The 22651-nt window shown below is 42.7% G+C and overlaps 1 protein-coding gene across 2 annotated transcripts in view; it reads left to right on the top strand.

The window, feature by feature from the left end:
* Window positions 1–17357, top strand: part of farsa (phenylalanyl-tRNA synthetase subunit alpha) — a 58436-nt gene extending 41079 nt beyond the window's left edge. For both annotated transcript variants that reach the window (XM_072248223.1, XM_072248224.1), the window contains exons 12-13: window positions 12336–12450; window positions 16631–17357. In XM_072248223.1, coding sequence (XP_072104324.1) covers window positions 12336–12450; window positions 16631–16736 — 221 coding nt within the window. In that variant the 3' untranslated portion in view covers window positions 16737–17357. The remainder of the gene's footprint in view (window positions 1–12335; window positions 12451–16630) is intronic.
* The last annotated feature ends 5294 nt before the right edge of the window (window positions 17358–22651 follow it).

Here is a 22651-nt window from a genome sequence, read left to right on the forward strand (position 1 = left end):
TTTATACACTAAACACAAAAAGCAATCGCTACTTACAGAGTTATAGACAATGCTTCCTTTTGAAGCTACATACAAAACATCACACCTTCTGACTTCATCCTTTCCTCCTGACGCCAACATGTCTGGGTTGGTACTGAGAGCCTTTAGGAATGCAAGTTAAATCCACAATACACATCCTTTACGTGCTAACATAGAGGGCATTTCATATTTATAAATTATAGATAAAACGGTCTTTGAAACTACAGCATCTGGTCAAACTACAGCGTCAGCAACGTCTGGTATTCACAGCTTTCAGGAAATGCATTGTTATGAACTCAATCCACAGTACTTTGACAAACAGAAGATTGGTGACCAAAGTCATTTAAGTGTAAATGAATCACCTACCCAAAAACTCACTCTAACAGTCCCTCCTCTTGGCCCTCCTGGACAAAAATTAAATTTGTACCAGGAAAGGCCAACCTAGGAGGATCTGCTCAAATAGGGCAGCAAAAACGCCCTGCCTCGAAATTCCAATTTTGTGTGCCTTGATATCTATCCCAGCATTCCCTAATCGCGACCTACCAAATGTTAAACAGAGAGGTTGTTCCAAGTTTTTTGGAAATGCGGCTCATTTCCTGTGCCTGCCAGCTCTTTCCCTGCAGGCTGCCTGCAGCTTAATCACATTCCTTTATCTTCAGCCCTTCATCCTCTGGTCGCTGAAACTCTCCTTCAAGGAGCACCCACAGGCCCTCTCATCGATGTACAGGAAGGGGTTGGGGTGGCCTCTAGGTAAATGTCTGCAAGGACCTCTCCCCGGTGGCACCCCCTTTCGAACTGTCCAGTCGATCACTGGCCCAACTGCTGAAAAGGGCCCAGCTCCTCATACTGGGGGTGACTGCTTTCAGATGCCGTGTGCAGTCTGAAATGCCATCGAAGTAGTGGAACTTGCCGTCTCTGCTTTAACTTAAAAATCCCTTCCCGTCTATTTCCCAATAATTACTATACTATGCTATAAAATTAATCATCTACCTTCAGCAACCAGCCTTCTTTACAGAGTACCATCATCACCACACTTTAGCAGGCTGTTCATGGTTTTCCAACATGCTCTCAGTGTCTTCTGCCATGCTCTCGGCGTTTTCTGCCTTTGCGTTTTCTCCGGGTATGTTTCCATCAGCTGTGGTCAGGTCTGGCATGGCCGGCTGGTGTTCCTCTCTTAGGTTCTCTGTAATTACATGGTTACTGAGTACACTTGGTCCCCCGCTCTGTCTGTGGGAGCAACAAGAGGGTGAGTCGTATGCTTTAACCTGGGTCCAGTGTTTCCACTGGCTGCCTCGCCGAGTCTGCACACAGACACATGTATCATTGGTTAAGAGTACCGTCTGTGGTCCTATCCACCTAGGGGCAAACCCTGGCTTTTCCGGCAGCACCCTCACCATAACTTGGTCGCTGGGCTGTGGAAGGACTCTCCCCTTTCCCTCTGGTTCTCTCTGATCAGCGATTCGCTGCTGTTGTTTTGCTCGGTCCTTCAACACTTTAAGTTGGTTACAAAGGTCTTTCACATATTGGGTCATTCTATCCCTGTAAGCCCCAGGCTCCCCGCAACCCGTAACTACCCCATAAGGGAGTTGCATTGCTTGCCCCATCAATAATTCATGGGGGCTGAGACCCAAAGTGTGGCTCGGGGTTGCGCACAATCTCATCAGGATTCCTGGTAATACATCAACCCACGTCTTTCCTGTCTCATCTATAGCTTTGGCTAAAGCATTCTTGATTGTTCGGTTCATCCCTTCTACCATCCCTGAACCCTGGGGTGGTAGGGTATTTGGAACGGTTGTCGAATACCAAACAGTCGACGTATTTCCTTCATCACTTTCCCCGTGAAATGTGCTCCCTGATCTGAATCCACCTGAACTGGGGTTCCCCACCTTGGGAGGATTTCCTGAACTAGGATCCATGCAGCGGTGCGGGTAGTGCGGTCCCTTGTTGGGAAAGCCTCCACCCACCGGGTGAAGTGATCCATAGTTACTTGACAGTAGCTTTTCCCCCTGCTTTTTGGCAGGGGCCCTGTGAAGTCTATCTGGATGTTTTCCCAGGGTCCCCTCGGCCGAGGCTGATTTGCCAGCTGTAGCTTTCTGCCCTTACTGGGGTTATGCTGGGCACAAGTAATACAATGGCGGCAGAATTTCTCAACATCCCCGCCCATCCCTGGCCACCACCAGTCCTGCCGGAGGGTTGTGATCGTGCTCTGCCTTCCCTCATGCATCGCCCCATGATATAACTTGGATAGTATCTACGCAATACATGGTGGGGCCACCGCGACACTTCCTTCCCCATGTGTCCAGCACCCATCTGGTCCCTCCTTTGCTCCTTTTCTCCTCCGTTTTTCCTTCTCTTCTGCCTCCATCTCTGCATATAATTTTACTAAGCTGGCTTCTGTTGTTTCCTCCTGGAACTGGGAAAACTTTATGTTCTGGAGTGGCCGCAGTCTCTCTGAGTATCCCCTGTTGTGTTTGTTCCTTCGCTATACCTTGAACAGCGGTCAGTGTGTCAGTTTGTATAGGGTCCTGCTTAGGGGGTTTATACAGACCCTCTTCTATTTTAACTGGGTTTATCTTTACTTGACCACAATCCTGCTTGTGTCTAGCTCACACTGCTGGGAACTGCTGACAAGGTAACCCATAGACCCCATCCGGGCTGCAGTCTCTGATGATTTGGGCGGCAGCGACTATGCTAGGCAGGTTGTGTATTCTGTTGGTCATGCGCGTTCGCTGCCCCTGACTCGCCCATATTATTTCTCCCTTTCCCAAATCTATAACAGCTCCTGCTTCCCTTAGGATGTCTATTCCAAGGATCGTGCCCTCATTATTTGGACGTACCCAGAAATACACTGGAAGCTGCACTCCCCCGATTTTTAGAATTTGCGACGTGCTTCTTTCTGCTTTTACTGTTTTCCCTCCAACATCCCTGATATAACTGGCCTGTCTGGTTGTTGGTAAGGGTAAGTCTGTTATCAATATTGATGCCCCTGTGTCCATTAACATATTCCATTGCCGTCCCCCTAACAATGCCATTGTGTACATCCGTGGGTCACCAGCGCTGACAGTGGAGCCCACTGCCACATCTTTTTCTGCCCTAAGAGGCGCTGTCACTAACTCTTTGATCTGATCGACAGTCAGACTGGTTGCTGATGGGGTGAGTGACTGGGTGTCTGCCGTGACCTTCGCCTGGGTTTTCCCCCTCCCTTTTGGACACTGTCTCCAGCCATGTCCTGATAGGCCACAGCTGTAGCATATCAACTCCTTCACTGTCTTATACCTGGTCCGGCAGTCCTTTGCTAGGTGCCCTGGCTGCCGGCAAGCAAAACAAACTCTCCGGGACATCACAGCAGCTGCATCCACCATACTCACTCTTGCCTTTTCTTTGGTCTATCTCACTGGCCCACGAAACTATCGCAGAGTAGTTGGACCCTACCGTTATGCCTAAATCTAAAACTTCCTGGTGGGCTGAGCCCAGGCCTTCCTTCAGCATTTTTAGAAAGACTGGGTCGCCCCTCCCTGGATTATCCAACCTTGAATACTCCTCATATGCTGGGTATTTACATTCTGCATAATCCATTGGCTGTCTCGTCAGCCCTCTGGGTCACTGCCATTATCGTTCCCCAGCTACTCTTGCCTCCCTCCAGTCACTGCTTCACTTCCCCTTTAAAAGAGCGATATCTTTCTTCATTACTGGTGCTCCCAGTAGTTGTCCATGTACCATCCGGCACCCCCTGGGCCATCCTGTCCCACATATGCCTCAGGCACTTGGCTTTCACTAACACGTGTATATCTTTAGGGTGCATCTGGTGGATTTCAACCATTTCCTTGAGCTTGTGCCAGAATTCTGAATTCCCACAGGCGACTTTAAGTGAGGGCAACTCAGACAAGATGCTCTGTTTCTCCCCGGGGGTGATGGGCTTATGAATAGTCGTAATCAAGGTCAATGGCTGGCTCGGATCATCAGGGTTCTCAACCTGACGTTGCCTGACATCAGTAGGTACCATTCTGGTAGAACTATCTGGGTAAAACCTCTCCCTGAGATACCTCCATACTAATTCCCACGCTACGCAAAAGATCAAAGACAGGTAGCAGTTAAACAGTACATACTTAAAACTGTAGAGTATGTATTCCACAATTTGCCACTTTTGAGTACCCGACTCATGATGCCTGCTGTATTCCTTTGCATCACACTTGCAAACACATACACTAAAATGCAGTTCCCTGAACGAGGATACACACTCCTACTCTGGCATCTCGAATCGTACCGTCGGTTACCACTTTTCGCAACTGGTGGTCTTTAGTTAACACATATAGATTCCTCACTTACATAAACACACATGCACACGCACACACTACTTTTATATCTGCCAGTTCAGCTCTCCGCGTTCGTGATACCTCGTGTGCCCATGTTCCACCGATCGAACAGATCCAAGTGTGAGTGTTATTTTAGAAAAATACTCACCAACTTAGACTGCTAGGAATGCTGGCCACACGACGGGTCACGAAGTATCCCACTCCTGACACCAAATGTTGTGGCGTGGATAAAATCACCGGAGAGACAGAGTCACTGGTAGGTACAAAGCAGCTTCTTTATTCAACACAACGAGGTACAGCAGGCATCATACCTACAGAGACACCTTCGGTAGAAAGGTCTGCTAGCCCAATGTGGGCTTGATATTTATACACTAAACACAAAGGGCAATCGCTACTTACAGAGTTATAGACAATGCTTCCTTTTGAAGCTACATACAAAACATCACACCTTCTGACTTCATCCTTTCCTCCTGTCTGGGTTGGTACTGACAGCCTTTAGGAATGCAAGTTAAATCCACAATACATATATTTGGTACTTTACGTGCTAACATAGAGGACAATTCATATTTATAAATTATAGATAAAACGGTCTTTGAAACTACAGCATCTGGTCAAACTACATCGTCAGCAGCGTCTGGTATTCACAGCTTCTAGGAAATGCATTGTTGTGAACTCAATCCACAGTACTTTGACAAACAGAAGACTGGTGGCCAAAGTCATTTAAGTGTAAATGAATCATTTACCCAAAAACTCACCCTAACAAGCGTGAGTTCATCAGTCTGATGGCCTGGTGGAAGAAACTGTCTGGGAGCTTGTTGGTCCTGGTCTTTATGCGGCCGTACCATTTCCTGGATGGTATCAGCTGAAATAGATTGTGGTTGGGGTGACTCTGGTCCCCAATGATCCTATGGGCCCTTTTTTACACACCTGTATCTGTAAATGTCTTGAATCATGGCAAGTTCACAACTACAGATGCACTGGGCTGTCCACACCACCCTCTGCAGAGACCTGCGATTAAGGGAGGTACAGTTCCCATACCAGGCAGTGATGCAGCCAGTCAGGATGCTCTCAATTGTGCCCCTGTAGAAAGTTCTTGGGATTTGGTTCTTAGGAAGTCCAGACCAAACTTCCTCAACCATCTGAGGTAAAAGAGGCGCTGTTGTTCCTTTGTCACCACACAGTTGGTGTGTACAGACCACGAGGTCCTCGATGATGTGGATGCTGAGGAACTTAAAGCTGTTTACTTCTCAACCCTAGATCCATTGATGTCAATAGAGGTTAGCCTGTCTTCATTCCTCCTGTAATCCACAACCAGCTCCTTTGTTTTTGCGACATTAAGGGAGAGGTTGTTTTTTGACACCATTGTGTCAGAGAGACGACTTCTTCCCTGTAGGCCACCTCGTTATTGTTTGAGATTAGGCCAATGAATGTAGTATCGTTGGCAAATTTAATTAGCAGATTAGTGCTGTGGGTGGGTGGCTACACAGTCATTGGAATACAGGGAGTAATAGTCCTTCCAGGTGAGGTGACGTTTACCTGTGAGTCTGTTGCGGTCATATACTGTGTCTGGTGCTCCCGGAGTGGCCTCCTGTATATCAGTGAGACCCGATGTAGATTGGGAGACAGTTTTGCTGAACACCTATGTTCCATCTGCCAGAAGAAACGGGATCTCCCATTTTAATTCCACTTTCCATTCCCATTCCAATATGTCAATCCATGGTGTCCTCTGCTGTTGCGATGAGGCCACTCTCAGGATGGAGGAACAACACTTTATATTCTGTCTTGGTAACCTCCAACCTGATGGCATGAATATTGATTTCTCGGACTTCTGGAATTCCCCCCTCCTCCTCCTTTCACCATTCCTCATCCCCTTTTCCCTCTCTCACCTTGTATTCTTACCTGCCCATCACCTCCCTCTGTTGCTCCTTCCCCTTTTCTTTCTTCCATGGCCTTCTGTTCTCTCCTATTGGATTCCCCTTTCTGCAGCCTTGTACATCTTTCACTAATCAACTTCCCAGCTCCTTACTTTATTCCTCTCCCTCCCGGTTTCACTTAATCACCTTGTGTTTCTCTCTCCCCTTCCCCCAACTTATAAATCTACTCCTCATCTTTTTATCTCTTGTCCTGCCGAAGGGTCTCAGCCCAAAATGTCGACTGTACTTTTTTCTATAGATGCTGCCTGGCTTGGCAAGTTCTTCCAGCATTTTGTGTGTGTTACCTCTAATTCTAGTCTCACCCAACTTCAGTGGAAAAAGCCTGCTTGCATTTACCCTATCTATACCCCTCATAATTTTCTATACCCCTCTCAAATCTCCACTTGCTCTTCTACACTCTAGGGAATAAAATTCTAACCTATTCAACCTTACCCTACAACTTAAGTCCTCAGGTCCTGGCAACATCCTTGTAAATTTTCTGTGCACTCCTTCAATCTTATTGACATCTTTCCTGTATGTAGGTGATGAAAACTGCACACAGTACTCCAAATTAGGCCTCACCAATGTCTTATACAACTTCAACATAACATCCCAACTCCTGTACTCAATACTTTGATTTTTTGAAGTCCAATGTGCAAAAACCTTACTTTTTAATCATGTCTACCTGTGCAACACTTTCAAGGAATTATGAATCTGCATTCCCGGATCTGTATGTTTTACTACACCAGTGTCCTTCCCTGGTCTGACTTCCCTAAGTGCAACACTTCACACTTGTCTGCATTATATTCCATCTGTATTTATTCCAGCTGATCCAGGTCCCACTGCAAGCTCTGATAGTCTTTGCTGTCCACTACATCCCCAATTTTAAGTGACTGAATCTTCTTGACCAACCTCCCATGGAGAACCTTGTCAAAAGCCTTGCTACAGACAACATCTACTACCTTGCCTCCATCAACCTTGATAACTTCCTTGAGAAACTCTATAAGATTAGATTCAAACCTATCACACAGAAAGCAATGTTGACCATCCCTAATCAGTCCCTTCTCTCCGAATGCTTACTTATCCTGTCCCTTAGAATACCTTCCAATAACTTACCCATTACTGATGTCAGGCTCACCAATTTCCTGGCTTATTCATAGAACCATTCTTAAACATTGGAACAACATTAGCTGTCCTCCAATCCTCTAGCACCTCGCCCGTGGCTAAGGACGTTTTACATTACTGTATGAGGGCCCCTTCAATTTCTGCACTAGCCACCCACAGGTTCAGAGGGAATACCTTGCAGGCCCTGGGGATTTATCCACTGTAATTTGCCTCAAGAGAGCAAACACCTCCTCCTATGTAATCTATATATAGTCCATGACCTCACAACCACTTTGCCACATTTCTATAGATTCTGTGTCTGTATCCCAAGTAAATGCAGATGCAAAGAAATCCATTTAAGGCTCCATCTCTTAGGGATAATGCATAGATGCTACTCTGATCTTCCAGGGCACCAGTTTTTTCCCTTGCTATCGTTTTGCCCGTGATATATCTGTAGAATCCCTTGGGATTCTCTTTCACTTTCTGATAACGCAAACTCATGCCTTTTTTAGCCCTGCTGATTTCCTTAAGTGTTCTCTTGCATTTATTGTACTTCTCAAGCACCTCATTTGCTCCCGTAGCTGCTATGCACCTCCTTTTTCATAACCAGAGCTTCAATATCTCTCAAAATCCAAGGTTCCCCAGACCTGTTATCCTTTCCTTTCATTCTAACAGGAACATACAAACTCTGAACTCCCACTTACTAAGTACATGTTTGTCAGAAAACAACCTGTCTCAATCCACACTTGCCAGATTCTTTCTGATACCATCAAAATTGGCCTTTCTCCCGAGGACCAGACCTATCCTTCTCCATAATTATTTTGAAACTAATGGCATTATGATCGCAAGATGCAAAGTGATCCCTTTTTTGATTCCCGTAAGGTGCTAATTTATCAACAGGGTGTCAAAAGTTCCCGTTCTCCCACACAACATCTGATTTACACTCGTGTTGCAGTCTAGTCATTCTGTTGGCAGGTTGTTTGTTTGGGGGGGGGGCGATATTGGTTATCACTGCTTACATTGTTTCACTGCCCCTCCCAGGAATGGTCATGGAAAACTGAACCAGAAACAATAGTGCTCTTCCTCAGCGAATGTGATGCATTTTGTTTCGTGCAGTAATGGCTTTTGACACATAGAATATACAATAGTACAGTACGGGACCTTTGGCCCACAATGTCATGCTGACCTTTTAACCTCTTAAGATCAGGTTAATCTTTTCCTCTTACATTGCCTTTCTATCATCCATGTGCATATTTAACAATTTATTAAATGCACCTAATGTATCTGCCTCTACCACCACCCCTGGGCATCCATGTATCCACCATTCTCTATGGAAAAAAACAACTTGCCTCTGACTTCTCCCCCACACTTTCCTCCTGTCCTGTTAAAATTATGCCCCTTCGAATTAGCCATTTCTGCCCTAACAATAAGTGTTCAGCTATTCACTCCATCTATGCCTCATACCATGTTCTCCATCTCTAACAAGTTGCCCCTCAGCCTCCTTCACTCCAAAGAGAAAAGCCCTAACTTGAGAAACCTGTCTTCTTAAGACATATAACCATATAACAATTATGGCACGGAAACAGGCCATCTCGGCCCTTCTAGTCTGTGCCAAACTCTTACTCTCACCTAGTCCCACCGACCTGCACTCAGCCCATAACCCTCCATTCCTTTCTTGTCCGTATATCTATCCAATTTAACTTTAAATGACAACATCGAACCTGCCTCAACCACTTCTGCTGGAAGCTCGTTCCACACAGCTACCACTCTCTGAGTAAAGTTCCCCCTCATGTTACCCCTAAACTTTTGCCCTTTAACTCTCAACTCATGTCCTCTTGTTTGAATCTCCCCCATTCTCAATGGAAAAAGCCTATCCACGTCAACTCTTATCAATCCCCCTCATAATTTTAAACACCTCTATCAAGTCTCCCCTCAACCTTCTACGCTCCAAAGAATAAAGGCCTAACTTGTTCAACATTTCTCTGTAACTTAGGAGATGAAACCCAGTCAACATTTTAGTAAATCTCCTCTGTACTCTCTCAATTTTATTGATATCTTTCCTATAATTCGGTGACCAGAACTGTACACAATACTCCAAATTTGGCCTTATCAATGCCTTATACAGTTTCAACATTACATCCCAACTCCTATACTCGATGCTCTGATTAATAAAGGCCAGCATACCAAAAGCTTTCTTCACCACCCTATCCACATGAGATTCCACCTTCAGGGAACTATGCACCATCATTCCTAGATCCCTCTGTTCTACAGCATTCTTCAGTGCCCTACCATTTACCATGTATGTCCTATTTTGATTAGTCCTACCAAAATGTAGCACCTCACATTTTTCAGCATTAAACTCCATCTGCCATCTTTCAGCCCACCCTTCTAACTGGCCTAAATCTCTCTGCAAGCTTTGAAAACCTACTTCATTATCCAGAACTCCACCTATCTTAGTATCATCTGCATACTTACTAATCTAATTTACCACCCCATCATCCAGATCATTAATATATATGACAAATAACAGTGGACCCAATACAGATCCCTGAGGCACACCGCTACACACCGTCCTCCAATCTGACACACAGTTATCCACCACTACTCTCTGGCGTCTCCCATCTAGCCACTGCTGAATCCATTTTACTACTTCGATATTAATGCCTAACGATTGAACCTTCCTAACTAACCTTCTGCGTGGAGCCTTGTCAAAGGCCTTACTGAAGTCCATATAGACAACATCCACCACTTTACCCTCGTCAACTTTCTTAGTAACCTCATCAAAAAATTCAATAAGATTTGTCAAACATGACCTTCCACGCACAAATCCATGTTGACTGTTCCTAATCAGACCCTGTCTATCCAGATAACGATATATACCATCTCTAAGAATACTTTCCATCAATTTACCCACCACTGACGTCAAACTCACAGGCCGATAATTGCTAGGTTTACTCTTAGAACCTTTTTTAAACAATGGAACCACATGAGCAATACGCCAATCCTCCGGCACCATCTCCGTTTCTAATGACATTTGAAATATTTCTGTCAGAGCCCCTGCTATTTCTACACTAACTTCCCTCAAGGTCCTAGGGAATATCTTGTTTGGACCCGGAGACTTATCCACTTTTATATTCCTTAAAAGTGCCAGTACTTCCTCTTCTTTAATTGTCATACTTTCCATAACTACCCTTCTTGTTTCCTTTACCTTACATAATTCAATATCCTTCTCCTTAGTCAATACCGAAGAAAAGAAATTGTTCAAAATCTCCCCCATCTCTTTTGGCTCTGCACATAGCCATCCACTCTGATTCTCTAAGGGACCAATTTTATCCCTCACTATCCTTTTGCTATTAACATAACTGTAGAAACCCTTTGGATTTATTTTTACCTTATTTGCCAAAGCAGCCCCGTATCTTCTTTTAGCTTTTCTAATTTCTTTCTTAAGATTCTTTGATTGTTCTTTGATTCAAGCAACATCCTGGTAAATCTGTAAATAAATAAATAAAATCCTGGCCCATAATTATACCACCATCACTCTCATCATTGAATGAGAAATGGGGAGTATTATAAAAATCAACAGCTTTCCCCTTTAATTTACATGCCCTCAGCTTGGCTGCTGTAATCCAGAGCTCAGTTGTTCCAGGTTTTAGTCAGATTTAGCATACAGACAGATTTGAACTTAATCCTACAGCAGTCTGATGAATATGATGCCGCAGGCAGACCTCATTCCTATGTTATCCTTATTGTTATAGTGCAATAACACAGTATGGAGCCGTTTGCCTTTGTTTCTATTCATTCTTTTTTGGTGACAGTCCAGTATTACCCTTCCCTGATTGTGTCTGCGGAACTGTGCTGAGCTCCAGTTGAGAACTGCTGCAATCTGTGATTCTTGTTATGAATAGTTATACTTTAATGTATACAGTAAGTACAACTGGGACATGTTGTTCTCCATGTTCAGTGTTCCATCAATTCAATCATTCTCTTTCAGTGGGCCAGCACCACATCTGTTTCCTCCTGAATACCTCTGTGAAATGTTTGAGTCCGTGAAATGGAGTAAGACCATCTAGGCCACACTTTCTACTTGCTACTACCAGTGGTATGGAGGTACAGAAGCCTTGGGTCCCATACCACCAAGTTCAGGAGCAATTATTATTCTACAACCATGAGGCTCCTGAACCAGCGTGGATAATTTCACTCACCTGATCACTGAACTGACTCCACACTCTATAGAACTCGTGTCCTCAGTATTATTTATTTTCATTTTTTAATTATTTCCGTGTTTTTCTGTCTTTTGTACATTGTTTCAGTCTTTATAATTTTTCATAAATTCTATTGTATTTATTTATGTTCCCGTATATGCCTGTTAAAAAATGAATCTGAAGGTAGTATATGGAGACAGATAGATACTTTGATAATAAAGTCACTTTGAAGTTTGAACAGAGCTCAGCCCCTCTGGATCTATTGACCACAGGACCCAAACTGTGGTCTTTTCCTGTGCAGTCGTCACTGCGGCTGCACCAAGCTTTCGTGCCTCCCTCAGCACGTCCTCCTGCAGTGTTCACTTACACTGGAAGGCCAGTAGGTTTTGGGCTACCTAACTGATGATCTTCCAGCGGGATGTGAGGTTTGTCTTGGTTTCTGCCCCTAGGAACATGGATCACATAGTCCTGCTCGGGTTGGACCTTGACTGGATTCTGTGTCACCTGCAGTAGGTTGAAGGCTGGCAGGGACTTGGGGCTTGTCACATGTACATCGAAATATGTAGTGAACTGCATTGTTTGAGGCTGTGCTGAGGGCAGCCAGCAGGAGTGTTGCCATGCTTTCAGTACCAACCTTGCATGCCCACAGCCTTCAATTCTGCTCCTGTGCCTAATGATCATCTGGTCCATTAGTTGTGGGGATGAAGAACTTGGCCTGTTGAATGCTGCTCCTGCTGGTTGGGAACTGCTGCTGCATCTAAACAGAAATGTTCTGCTTTCCCCAGGATTGAAGAAATGGGTGGAAGTCGGAAATTCCGGTGTCTTCCGCCCAGAGATGCTGCAGCCGATGGGCCTGCCGGAAGGGGTGTGTGTGATTGCATGGGGTCTGTCTCTTGAACGGTAAGTGTAGTACAGCTCATAGTCTCCGTGGTTGAATTTGTAGCTATCCTACACTTCCCTGCTGCTTGTGCAACAACTCCATTGAGGCAAATGGGACTAGATCAGATGAACAACTTGGTAGGCATGGACAAGTTCGGCCAAAGGGCCTGTTTCTGTGCTGTAGGACTCTAGGACTCCATAACATCACACCACTCTTGACCTTCAGACATTCTAGAGAACCTTACAACCACTGGGGATATTTGGGAGGATAGTCACTGTTGTAGTGTACAGATTAGTGGTAACAAAGGAGCCAGTATGAAGTGGGAGGCAGAAAAGCAAGTTGAAACCTGAAGGGAAATAGCAGTTTTATTTCAGAAATCAAGAAAGCTGCATGAAAACGGACTCAAATTATCACTTTCAGTGAAGCTGAGGAATGCCTGGGACAGCAGTCGGGTGGCTGGTAAGGATGTGAAACAGTTCACAGTTTCTCCCAAGCACTTTCACACCTCCAGTTGTTGTCAGTAGAAAATCTGAAGTAGATGACGCTGATAATCATTATAGTTTTTGCACTTAGGGAATTCATTGTCATGTTGAATTGGAGAGAACTCAGCCAGACCACATTATGCCTGTACACTGCAATGACAAACCTCATTCCCAAGGCTGTTGGTGAATCTCTACAGAAAATTCCAGTGGCTGTCATTATTAATGTTATCTTTACTTTATTCCAGATTTATTTAATGACTTGAAATTTAATTCCCAACCACCATGGAGGTATTTCACCGCATGAATAGTATAATATATACTATTGTAGCACATTTTAATTATTACACTGTACTGCTACTACAAAGCAAGAAATTTCATGACATACGTTAGTAATAATTAACCTGATTCTGATGGTTGGATGCCTTTGGCTGCCAGTCCCATAACTTCACATACTACTGTCCCCTGGTGGAAACAAGATCAGTCCCCGGAGGTCACAGATGGCACTCCCCACCCCTCTCAATATCCTAAACTTCGAAACTGTGTGGGGAGGGGTTCGTGGGTGGAGGTGTTGATCAACCTTACTGCTGGGAGAAAGTAACTGTAGTTGCATAGACACCTGAAGAGTAGACAATCTGTTGGATGGAAGTGACCAACAACTCTGATAGAGGCAGATGCCAAGTTTTTAAGCTCACCAGTGGGAGATGGTGCTTTAGCACTGCTGGCCCACCACCTTGAGGGAGTCTTGATCATAAGCGGGTCGAAACTCCTGAAGACAGGTGGCAGATCAGCTGATGATCCCACTAGTGATAGCACAGGACAGTTAACATCTTAGTCCAAGTGTATTTTCAATTCAGGTAGTGAGGATGCACAACCGCTCCTCCCTCCCTGTTATCCTCAACATGGTTGCCCCACATGGCTGTGTGCTGAGCCCATTGCTGCACACTCTGCTCATACGTGACTGCAAGGCCAAGTACCCGAGTAATTACATTGTCAGATTTGCTGATGACATGACAAAAGATGAAATGCCGTACAGAAAGGAGGTGAAAGAGCTCGAGGCCTGGTACCAGGCAAATAACCTCTTCCTCAATGTTAACAAATAAAGGATTTGTTTGTAGATTTCAGAAGAGCTCATACCACTTGTGCCCCTCCTGGCACCAACAGTACAGCAGTGGAAACTGTGAGCAGTTTCAAACGTCTGGATTTCACATCTCATACAACCTTTCATGGACCCAGAACACTTTCTACATAATCAGGAAAACTCACTAATGCCATTACTTTCCGAGGAAGGTGAAGTGAACTATACTCATGTCATGCTACAAATGTGCAGTAGAGGGCATCCTAACATGTTGCATCACTGCCTGGAACAGAAACTGCACTGGGCTTTACAATGGGTAGTCAAAACTGCATCACTGGCACCAGCCTACCCACCAAGGACATATATACAAAAAGGTTCTGTAAAAAGGCCAGTAACATCATGAAGGATCTCACCCACCCTGGTCATGGATTGCTTGTCCCATTCCCATCAGGGAGGAGGCTATCATCCATGCCTGGACCACCAGACTCAAAAACAGTTACTTTCTCCCAGCAGTAAGGTTGATCAACATCTCCACCCACGAACCCCTCCCCACACCCCCCTACCACTACTACTATCATTTCCTGTCAGTCATCCTATGTACAAACACTCCTAAGCCTAATGTCACTTTATGAACAATTAATCTATGTATATAGGCTATCTTATTTATTTATATTTACCTTGCTTTTTAATTATTGTGTTCTTCATATTTTTTTTTGTGTGCTGGATTGGATCCAGAGTAACAATTATTTCATTCTCCTTTATACTTGAGTCCTGGAAATGATGTTAAACAATTTTAAATATTGAGGAGACTGTAAGAGGAACCGTAGAGAGTTGGAAGCTTGCTATGCAAATGTTCCTTCAATCCGATGGTCATATGATGGTCACTCGATTTTAATATAACTTAGAAAAACTTGCCATCTAATTCAGAGAAGGGAAGAACTTTAAAGAAAACACAGAAGACTACAGCCAGAGAAATCCAAATCATAATCTGTTCAAAGTCTACAGTGATGGATCCTTCAGTGTTTTTTGTTTCCTGACCATGTCGGGGAATCTCATGAAAGTCTTTGGAAAGTATTACACGATGGGGGTCTCTTGCATTGTTGCTGTTCTGCATATTCAGCAAGGCCTCAGCAGTGTCTAACCTGGTTCAATCTAATTAGCAGTCCTGGAGTATTGCTGGCACCAAGATGAGGAACCTTTGTAGACACTGGGGCCCACAATTCCGTGTCCTCTGCACAACACCAAACACTTTATATCAGTTTTTCTATTCCATTTATAAATAGTGTAGATACATTCACCTGATTATGTTTCCTACAGGGCAAAAAGCCACAGCATTGAATTGTAACTTTATAAGTGCTTACAGAACTTCAAATAATGGCCAGAATCAATTGTCTCATCACAAATCGAGCATTTACTTATATAGTGAATTTAAAGAAGGTGTCCTTAACTCTCTGTGTTGCCATCGGCGCCTGATATCTCCTTCTCCTTCAACCAAAAAGTGAAATGTTATGTAATTAAAAGTGAAGTACTCAAGTATTCCAAAGACAAATTATTTTTATCTTTGGTTTCTTTCATTTCCACAATATTTCCTTGTTGTTAGTTGACAGATCCACTGTTTGAGCTGGTTTGATTATCAATTCTTTCTCGACTCAGATGAAAGTATGTACAGGTATTTGGTTTAAACAGGGCAGTTAGTGAAAGCTCCCAGGTAATGCATGTCACAGGCCAGAAAGTTTCTGGGTTTTATCTTTGACCAGCAGTAACTGTAACTGGCAAAACAGAGAGGGGATAAGAATTTGTGCTGAATCCTTGTGGTCTGGGATGCACCATCCAAAAGATCAGAAGCAGGTTCACTTTTTACTTTCAAAAAGGAAATGAATAAATGAGTGTAACTAATCGGTTATTATGGATCAAATGTCTTGTGTTTATTTAGAGATGCAATGCAGAACAAGCCCTTCCAGCCCAGCAACCCACACTGCTTAATTACAGGATGATTTCCAATGACCAATTAACCTACTAACTGGTACATCTTTCCATTGTGGGAGGAAACGGGAGCACCAGGGGAAACTTATGGGAGAGCATACAGATCTTACATAAGATCATACATCTTACAGATGACACCAGAACTGAACTCCCAATGCCCCAAGTTGTAATAGCATCATGTTGGCTGCTACACTTTTGTGGTGCTATAAGGTTTTACGATTCTAGAAGCATTTAGTTCTTATGGAATGTGATCACTAAATACTTCCAGCAGCAAGTTTTCTTCACTGACGGAATACACATTGTGCTATAATTGTTCTTTCCATAAGTGTAGAAAATAAATTGTGCTGGTTTGGAATTTTCTACTTAACACCATGGTAGTTGTGTTTAGGAATTCATGGGTGTAAATGTCATTGCTATGTATTCATCATTCTTCAATTGACAAGGTTTCATGTCTAAACACTTTGTATCCTTCCCTATAGGCTTCCTGTGTAATAGTCTGTAACATTGTAAGCCTAAAGCATTAGAGCCATTGTGATTTTTTACAGTGCCTTGTTTAGGTTCTATTGGTTTCATTCTGGAGCTTAAGTACTGTAGGTAATTTTGTTTGATAAACCGGAAAGAAAGTTGCAAGATGAGTATTTTTCCTTCATTTTTTCTTAGACCAACCATGATCAAGTATGGGATCAACAACATCCGTGAGCTTGTGGGGCACAAGGTGAACTTGCAGATGGTGTATGACAGCCCAGTGTGCCGTCTGGACTCCTAGTACTCACATAGACGTTTGCAGCCAGACTGTTGCTGAGGTGTGTGCGTGACACTTCAGCCTAAACAAGGTTTCACTTAATTTAAATTCAGGGACTGGGGGTAGCGGGGTATGAAGAATAAAACATATTTTGGCTTTGGAGCTTGGAGGATACTTAATTGTCAATCAATCATGTCAGTGTCACTCTGCATACAAAACTACAGCTCATGGACTCTTGTTCCCGTTATTTCATATTAATATTTAAAAGTATTCCAGAAATTTGGCAAGATTGCACATCTGTGAAAATTGTGTTAAGAACAGGAAGGGAAGCTGGAACTTCAGGTTAATGGGTGCATGTTACCTTCTTAATATTATATCTGCAATCTAAATTCCACACCCTCTTGTCAATAAGGATCAATGTGCTGAAACTATCAGTTCCTCCCTGCTTAATTTGCAGTAAAGAAATCTCAATATGAAGTAATGGGACTTTTGAAGGTGTTGAGCTGGTGGTTTTGTTCACACACACACACGTGATTGTCATGTGGGATATTATCTTAGTTTCCGAGGAGTCTGCTTGTAACACCTACCTTATTTCAGAGAATGAAATAAATTGTAAATATAATGCAATAAACAGAGCAAAACTGAGATTATTTCTTGATGTTTCTCTCAGTCAACCAACGTACGTTTGTATTTCAATGATGGGCTTGGTGCATATTCATCTAATACTCTTAGTGCTACTCAAGGCTTGGAGTATCCAGTGAGAGGATTACTGCCAATCTTGCAGTTGTAGAACACTACGGCACAGAAACAGGCCTTTCGGACCATCTAGTCCATGCTGAATCATTAACCTGCCTAGTCCATAGCCCTCCAGTCCATATACCTATCCAAATTTCTCTTAAATGTTGAAATTAAGTCCAAATCCACCGCTTCCACTGGCAGTTGGTTTCATAATCTGACCCCCTCTGAATGAAGAAGACCCCCTCCTCATATTCCCCTTAAACATTGTATCTTTTCCCTTAATTCATGACCTCTAGTTCTAGTCTCACCCAACTTCAGTGGAAAAAACCTATCTATACCCTTTGCCCTATCTATACCCCTCATAATTTTGTATCTCTATCAAATCTCCCCTCATTCTCCTATGTTTTAGGGAATAAAGTCCTAAGATATTCAGCTTTTCCCTATAACTCAGGTCCTCAAGTTCTGGCAACATCCTTGTAAATTTTCTCTGCACCTGTTCAATTTTATTGACATCTTTCCCGTAGGTAGATGACCAGAACTGCACATAATACTCTAAATTAGACCTCACCAATGTTATTTATAACTCCAACATTAAATCCCAATTCCTGTACTCGATACTTTGATTTATCTAGACCAACATACCAAAAGCTGGCTTTGCGGCCCTGTCTACTTGTGACACCACTTTCAAAGAATTATTAATCTGTATTACCAGATCCCTTTGTTCTACTGCACTCTTCAGTGCCCTATTGCTCATCGTGTAAGACCCACTGTGGTTTGTCCTGCTCTGGTTTGTCCTACCTAAGTGCAACACCTGGTACTTGTCTGCTGTTTTTTAGCTCATTTTCCCAACTGGTCCATATCATGCTGCAAGCTTTGATAGCTTTCCTCGCTGTGCACTACGACCCCAATGTTGGTGTCGCAAACCTCCCTAAAGTATGCCACTCTGTCACTTTGTTGGGGGAGAAACTGCCTGATACTGAAAAGGAAACTCAAGCCCTGCTAGCAGACTGTTCAATCAGAAGTTGTCACAGTTGCATCTGATGCCATGTATTTTCCAAAAAGGATTGCTACTTGCCTAGCCTAGGGCTACTGTAATCAATTATAATATTCTGATGTGACCAATTAAGTCAACTTATTCAATTGCACAGGATAATGTTTGTATAATTAAGTTATTGATGTGTTTAACACTTTGGTGATTATAATGCCAACCTTTGTAGCCAAGATATCCACAAATGCATAGGTTACCAGCCTTGTGTGAAGAACTGAGATCAGATTCTACCTTGTACTGAGGTGATAATGTTTCGGCAGTTACTTATGGTGGCTTTTTACGGATCCATTGGAAACCAGTTCTCTGTGTAAGTTTTTTGTAATGCCATTTCTAATAGACGTATTTTATTTGCATAATTTTCATGTGCCTTACCATGGGTGTTAAATAATCAGTTAACATGTACAGCCCTAACCTTTCATGGGCATCTGCCAGTGGATGCATCAGTGGGTAACCCTTCATCAGGTAAAGTGGTATTCTTTCAGAAGGTGAGCCTTGTTCATTTGGGGTCAAGGACTTTCACACTGTTAATATTTCATATTGCTCAGGAGTGGATAACTACATAACTTTATTTTCTTTACAAAATGATAAGTTTAGACTGACACAGCATAAGTATCACCGAGCAGGAATGGTTAGTAAGGGACATCTCAGAATAAGAATCTTTAGCGAAGTATCCAAAATGCTTGAACAGGCAGGAAGGGCATCGCACAGTAAGTAAGGATTTACAGAATGTTGTGTTACACAAAATCCAAGTTGGTGTGAGGTTACTGCTATTTTTAAGTAGTTGCCCTTTGCCAACAACTGTCTTTAATCTTGTGATAAATCGCTGTCCTTTTTATCTGCAGTTACAATTAGTTCCATTAAAGATCATAAATACTTACATGAAAAATGTTCAGATTTTAGACTTCAAATGTAAAAGGAAGCAGGAATTAGCAGTAGTTCAAATGTCAAAGTGTTATGTGTGGGTGCAGAGAATTAACACCAGTAGCCAGAAATGGGTCTGAGGGTGAGCTGAGAGACTAAATTAATGATAATTTGTAAGCTGGAGAGAAGGCAATCAAAGGGGGGGTGTTACTGAAGTTATTAAGATATTCAATGATTAATGTGGATAAGTTCCAAATATTATTTTTAAATGTGGCCAAACATGAAGCCAATTTCTTAGTGAAACAACATCGATCTAGAAAAAATGATAAATGTTTAGAATAATCTGCTAGGAAGCAATAATACAAATATGACTGAATTTTGGTCTGGTGGTTAAAATACACAAGAGTCGGGTTTGTATGGTAAATTTGCCCTGTAATACTGTTGTGAAGTGCCTTGGTTGTTTGACTTTGTAAAATCTGGGTGCAGTGCAAAGTCAAGTTGTTGACTTGATCTAACGTCATCCTTGACGTCTTATTGCATCCGCGTCTGTCGGCCAAACGATATATGTATAATGGTTACTGTCATTTTTATGTCTGCATATTTAATTATTTATTTGGATTCTTCTAACTCTGGAAATACATTAAGGATTATTTATATTTCAAGGAGTGATAATGTCATAGGTAATTTTGACCGGTTTTGTTCACAACTTGAACGTTATTTCATTTGGTTCTATATATATATATACACACACACACATATATATATATATAGTCAAATGACAGGAAACTTGAACTTGAACTCATCAATTACAATACCAGTGCTCAGTGAAGGAGATGCCATTTGAATGGGGTTGGTTGGGATCACTGAAGGAATGAGGCGTTTGTTCTCAGCTTCCTCTTTGGTAAATCCAGTCCAGTCACACTGCTCTGCAGTATCTGCAGTCACGTCTCCTGAGGTAGATGCAGGGTCTCCTCTGCTGGCACTAGGGTTTCCTCCCAGTTCTGTAGATACAGGGTCTCCTCTGCTGGCACTGGGGTTTCCTCCCAGTTCTGGAAAGGGTAAGCTAGTGTTTCAGGTGTGACGCACTTGAGGTCATTGCCACTCTCGCTTGCCCGATGTCTTGGTCCAAATATGCAATCTGTTGCGTGGAAACATTAGAATGAGTGTAGCTTTAATCAATTCATTTCGAACCAGTATGCTACATCATAAGCCTTTTGACCATCATGCCCATGCTGGCTCTTTGAAGTTAGTACCCCATTTTTGCAAATTTTGCCCTTCAAGTATTTATCCAATCACAGAAGTAGTAAAAACAAAATTCTGAAGATAATGGAACTCCAAATTAACAGCAGAAATTATTAGAAGGCCAGGCAATATCTGTGGAAAGAGAATTAGTTGAGGTTTCAGTTCATTACCTTTTTTGATGAAAATTCATTGTCCTGGATGATTGCATTTTGGAAGGGAAATTGGGTCATTGTAGATTCTTTACCACTAATTCAGCCACTACAATTTGGATGACAGCAACTTGCTGTGACTTGAGAACTTTGGACCACAATGTTGTGCTGACCTTTTAACTGACTAACCTTTCCCTCCTACATGGTTCTCCACATTTCTATAATCCATGTGCCCTTCTAATAGTTTCTTAAATGTCCCTAATGTACCTGCCTCTATCACCACCCCTGACAGAGTATTCCATGCACACACTTCTCTCTGTGTCAAAAAAACCTCTGACATCCCCTGTATACTTTTTCCATTCACTTTAAAGTTCTCTGAAAAAGTCTCTGGCTGTCCCCTCAATCTCTGCCTCTTATTATCTTGTAACCTCCATCAGGTCACCTTTCATCCTTCTTTGCTCCAAAGAGAAAAGCCCTAGCTCACTGAACCTATCCTCGTAAGACATGCTTTCTAATCTAGGCAGCATTCTGGTAAGTCTGGTCTGCATTTCTAAAACTTCCACATCCTTATTAACAATGAAACAACCAAAACAGAACACAATATTCCAAATGTGGTTTAACCAGGGTTTTATTGAGTTGCAACATTACATCATGGCTCACTCAATCACCTGGTTAATGAAGACCAATACATCATACACTCCATCAACTTGCGCAGCAACTTTAACCTATGGACGTGGAGACCAGGGTCCCTCTCTTCCTCCATACTGATAAGAATCCCGCCATTAATCCTATAATTTGCCTTCAAATTGAACTAAGGATTAATTTCATCTTGTCCCTGGTTCATTTGCAATACTTGCTCCCTAATTATTTGAAGGATTCATTGAAATGAAATATGACATAACATGCCTTTTATTGGGCATCTTTAAAATACCCCAAAACAGATGATGCAATTATTTTAAGAAGCTATTCACTACATAAGAATGTGGTAGATAGTTTATACAGAGAAAAATATTTGCTTATGGTAATGAAATATAACCAGTTAATCTTTTATTTATAATTTGATTAAGGGATCGGAAGTAAGAAAGAGATTAGGACTACTCCTCGCTAGGAATAATACCAAAAGAGTGAGGCCACATTTGGAGTATTGTGTGCAGTTCTGGTCATCTGCCTGTAGGAAGGATGTCATTAGCTTGAAAGAGTATAGAGAACATGTTACAACAATGTTGCCAGGATTTGAGGACCCAAGTTAGGGTCCTCAATAGGTTAAGGCTTTATTCCTTGGAGTGCAGGAGATTGAATGGAGATCTTACAGGGGTATACAAAATATGAGGGGTATACATAGGGTAAACAGGAGCAGGCTTTTCCCCCTCATGTTGGGTGAGACTGCAATGGAAGGTTATAGGCTAAAGGTGAAAGGTGAAATATTTAAGGGGAGCATGAGGGGGAGCTTATTCACTCAGAGGACACTGAATGTGTGTAGCAGCTGCCAAAGGAAGTGGTGGATGTAGATTCAATTGTAACATTTAAGAGAAGTTGGATAGGTATATAGATGTCAGGAGACTGGAGGTCTATGGTCCACGTGCAAGTAGGTGGAATTAAGCAGAAGGCTAGGTTGGCACAGACTCGATGGACTGAAGGGTCTATGTCTGCTGTAGTGCTCTATGACTCAAAACAAGACAATGGTGTAGCATTCCCTTGGAACTACACTGTAGTCTCAGCTTTGATTCTCTGTTAGGTTGGAACTTGAATCAATGGGTGACAGTATGGCTTAACTGAGGTGGGGTTAGTGATACAGGCAATCTCAGTGTGATTACTTTTGAGGTGTTGGGGAGAATGGTTTTAAAGGAGAGATCATCATTGGGAGGAAACTTGGAGTTCCGCACTCCACTTAAGATTACATT

This window comes from Mobula birostris, chromosome 32 (genome assembly GCF_030028105.1).
Source record: "Mobula birostris isolate sMobBir1 chromosome 32, sMobBir1.hap1, whole genome shotgun sequence".
NCBI lineage: Eukaryota > Metazoa > Chordata > Chondrichthyes > Myliobatiformes > Myliobatidae > Mobula > Mobula birostris.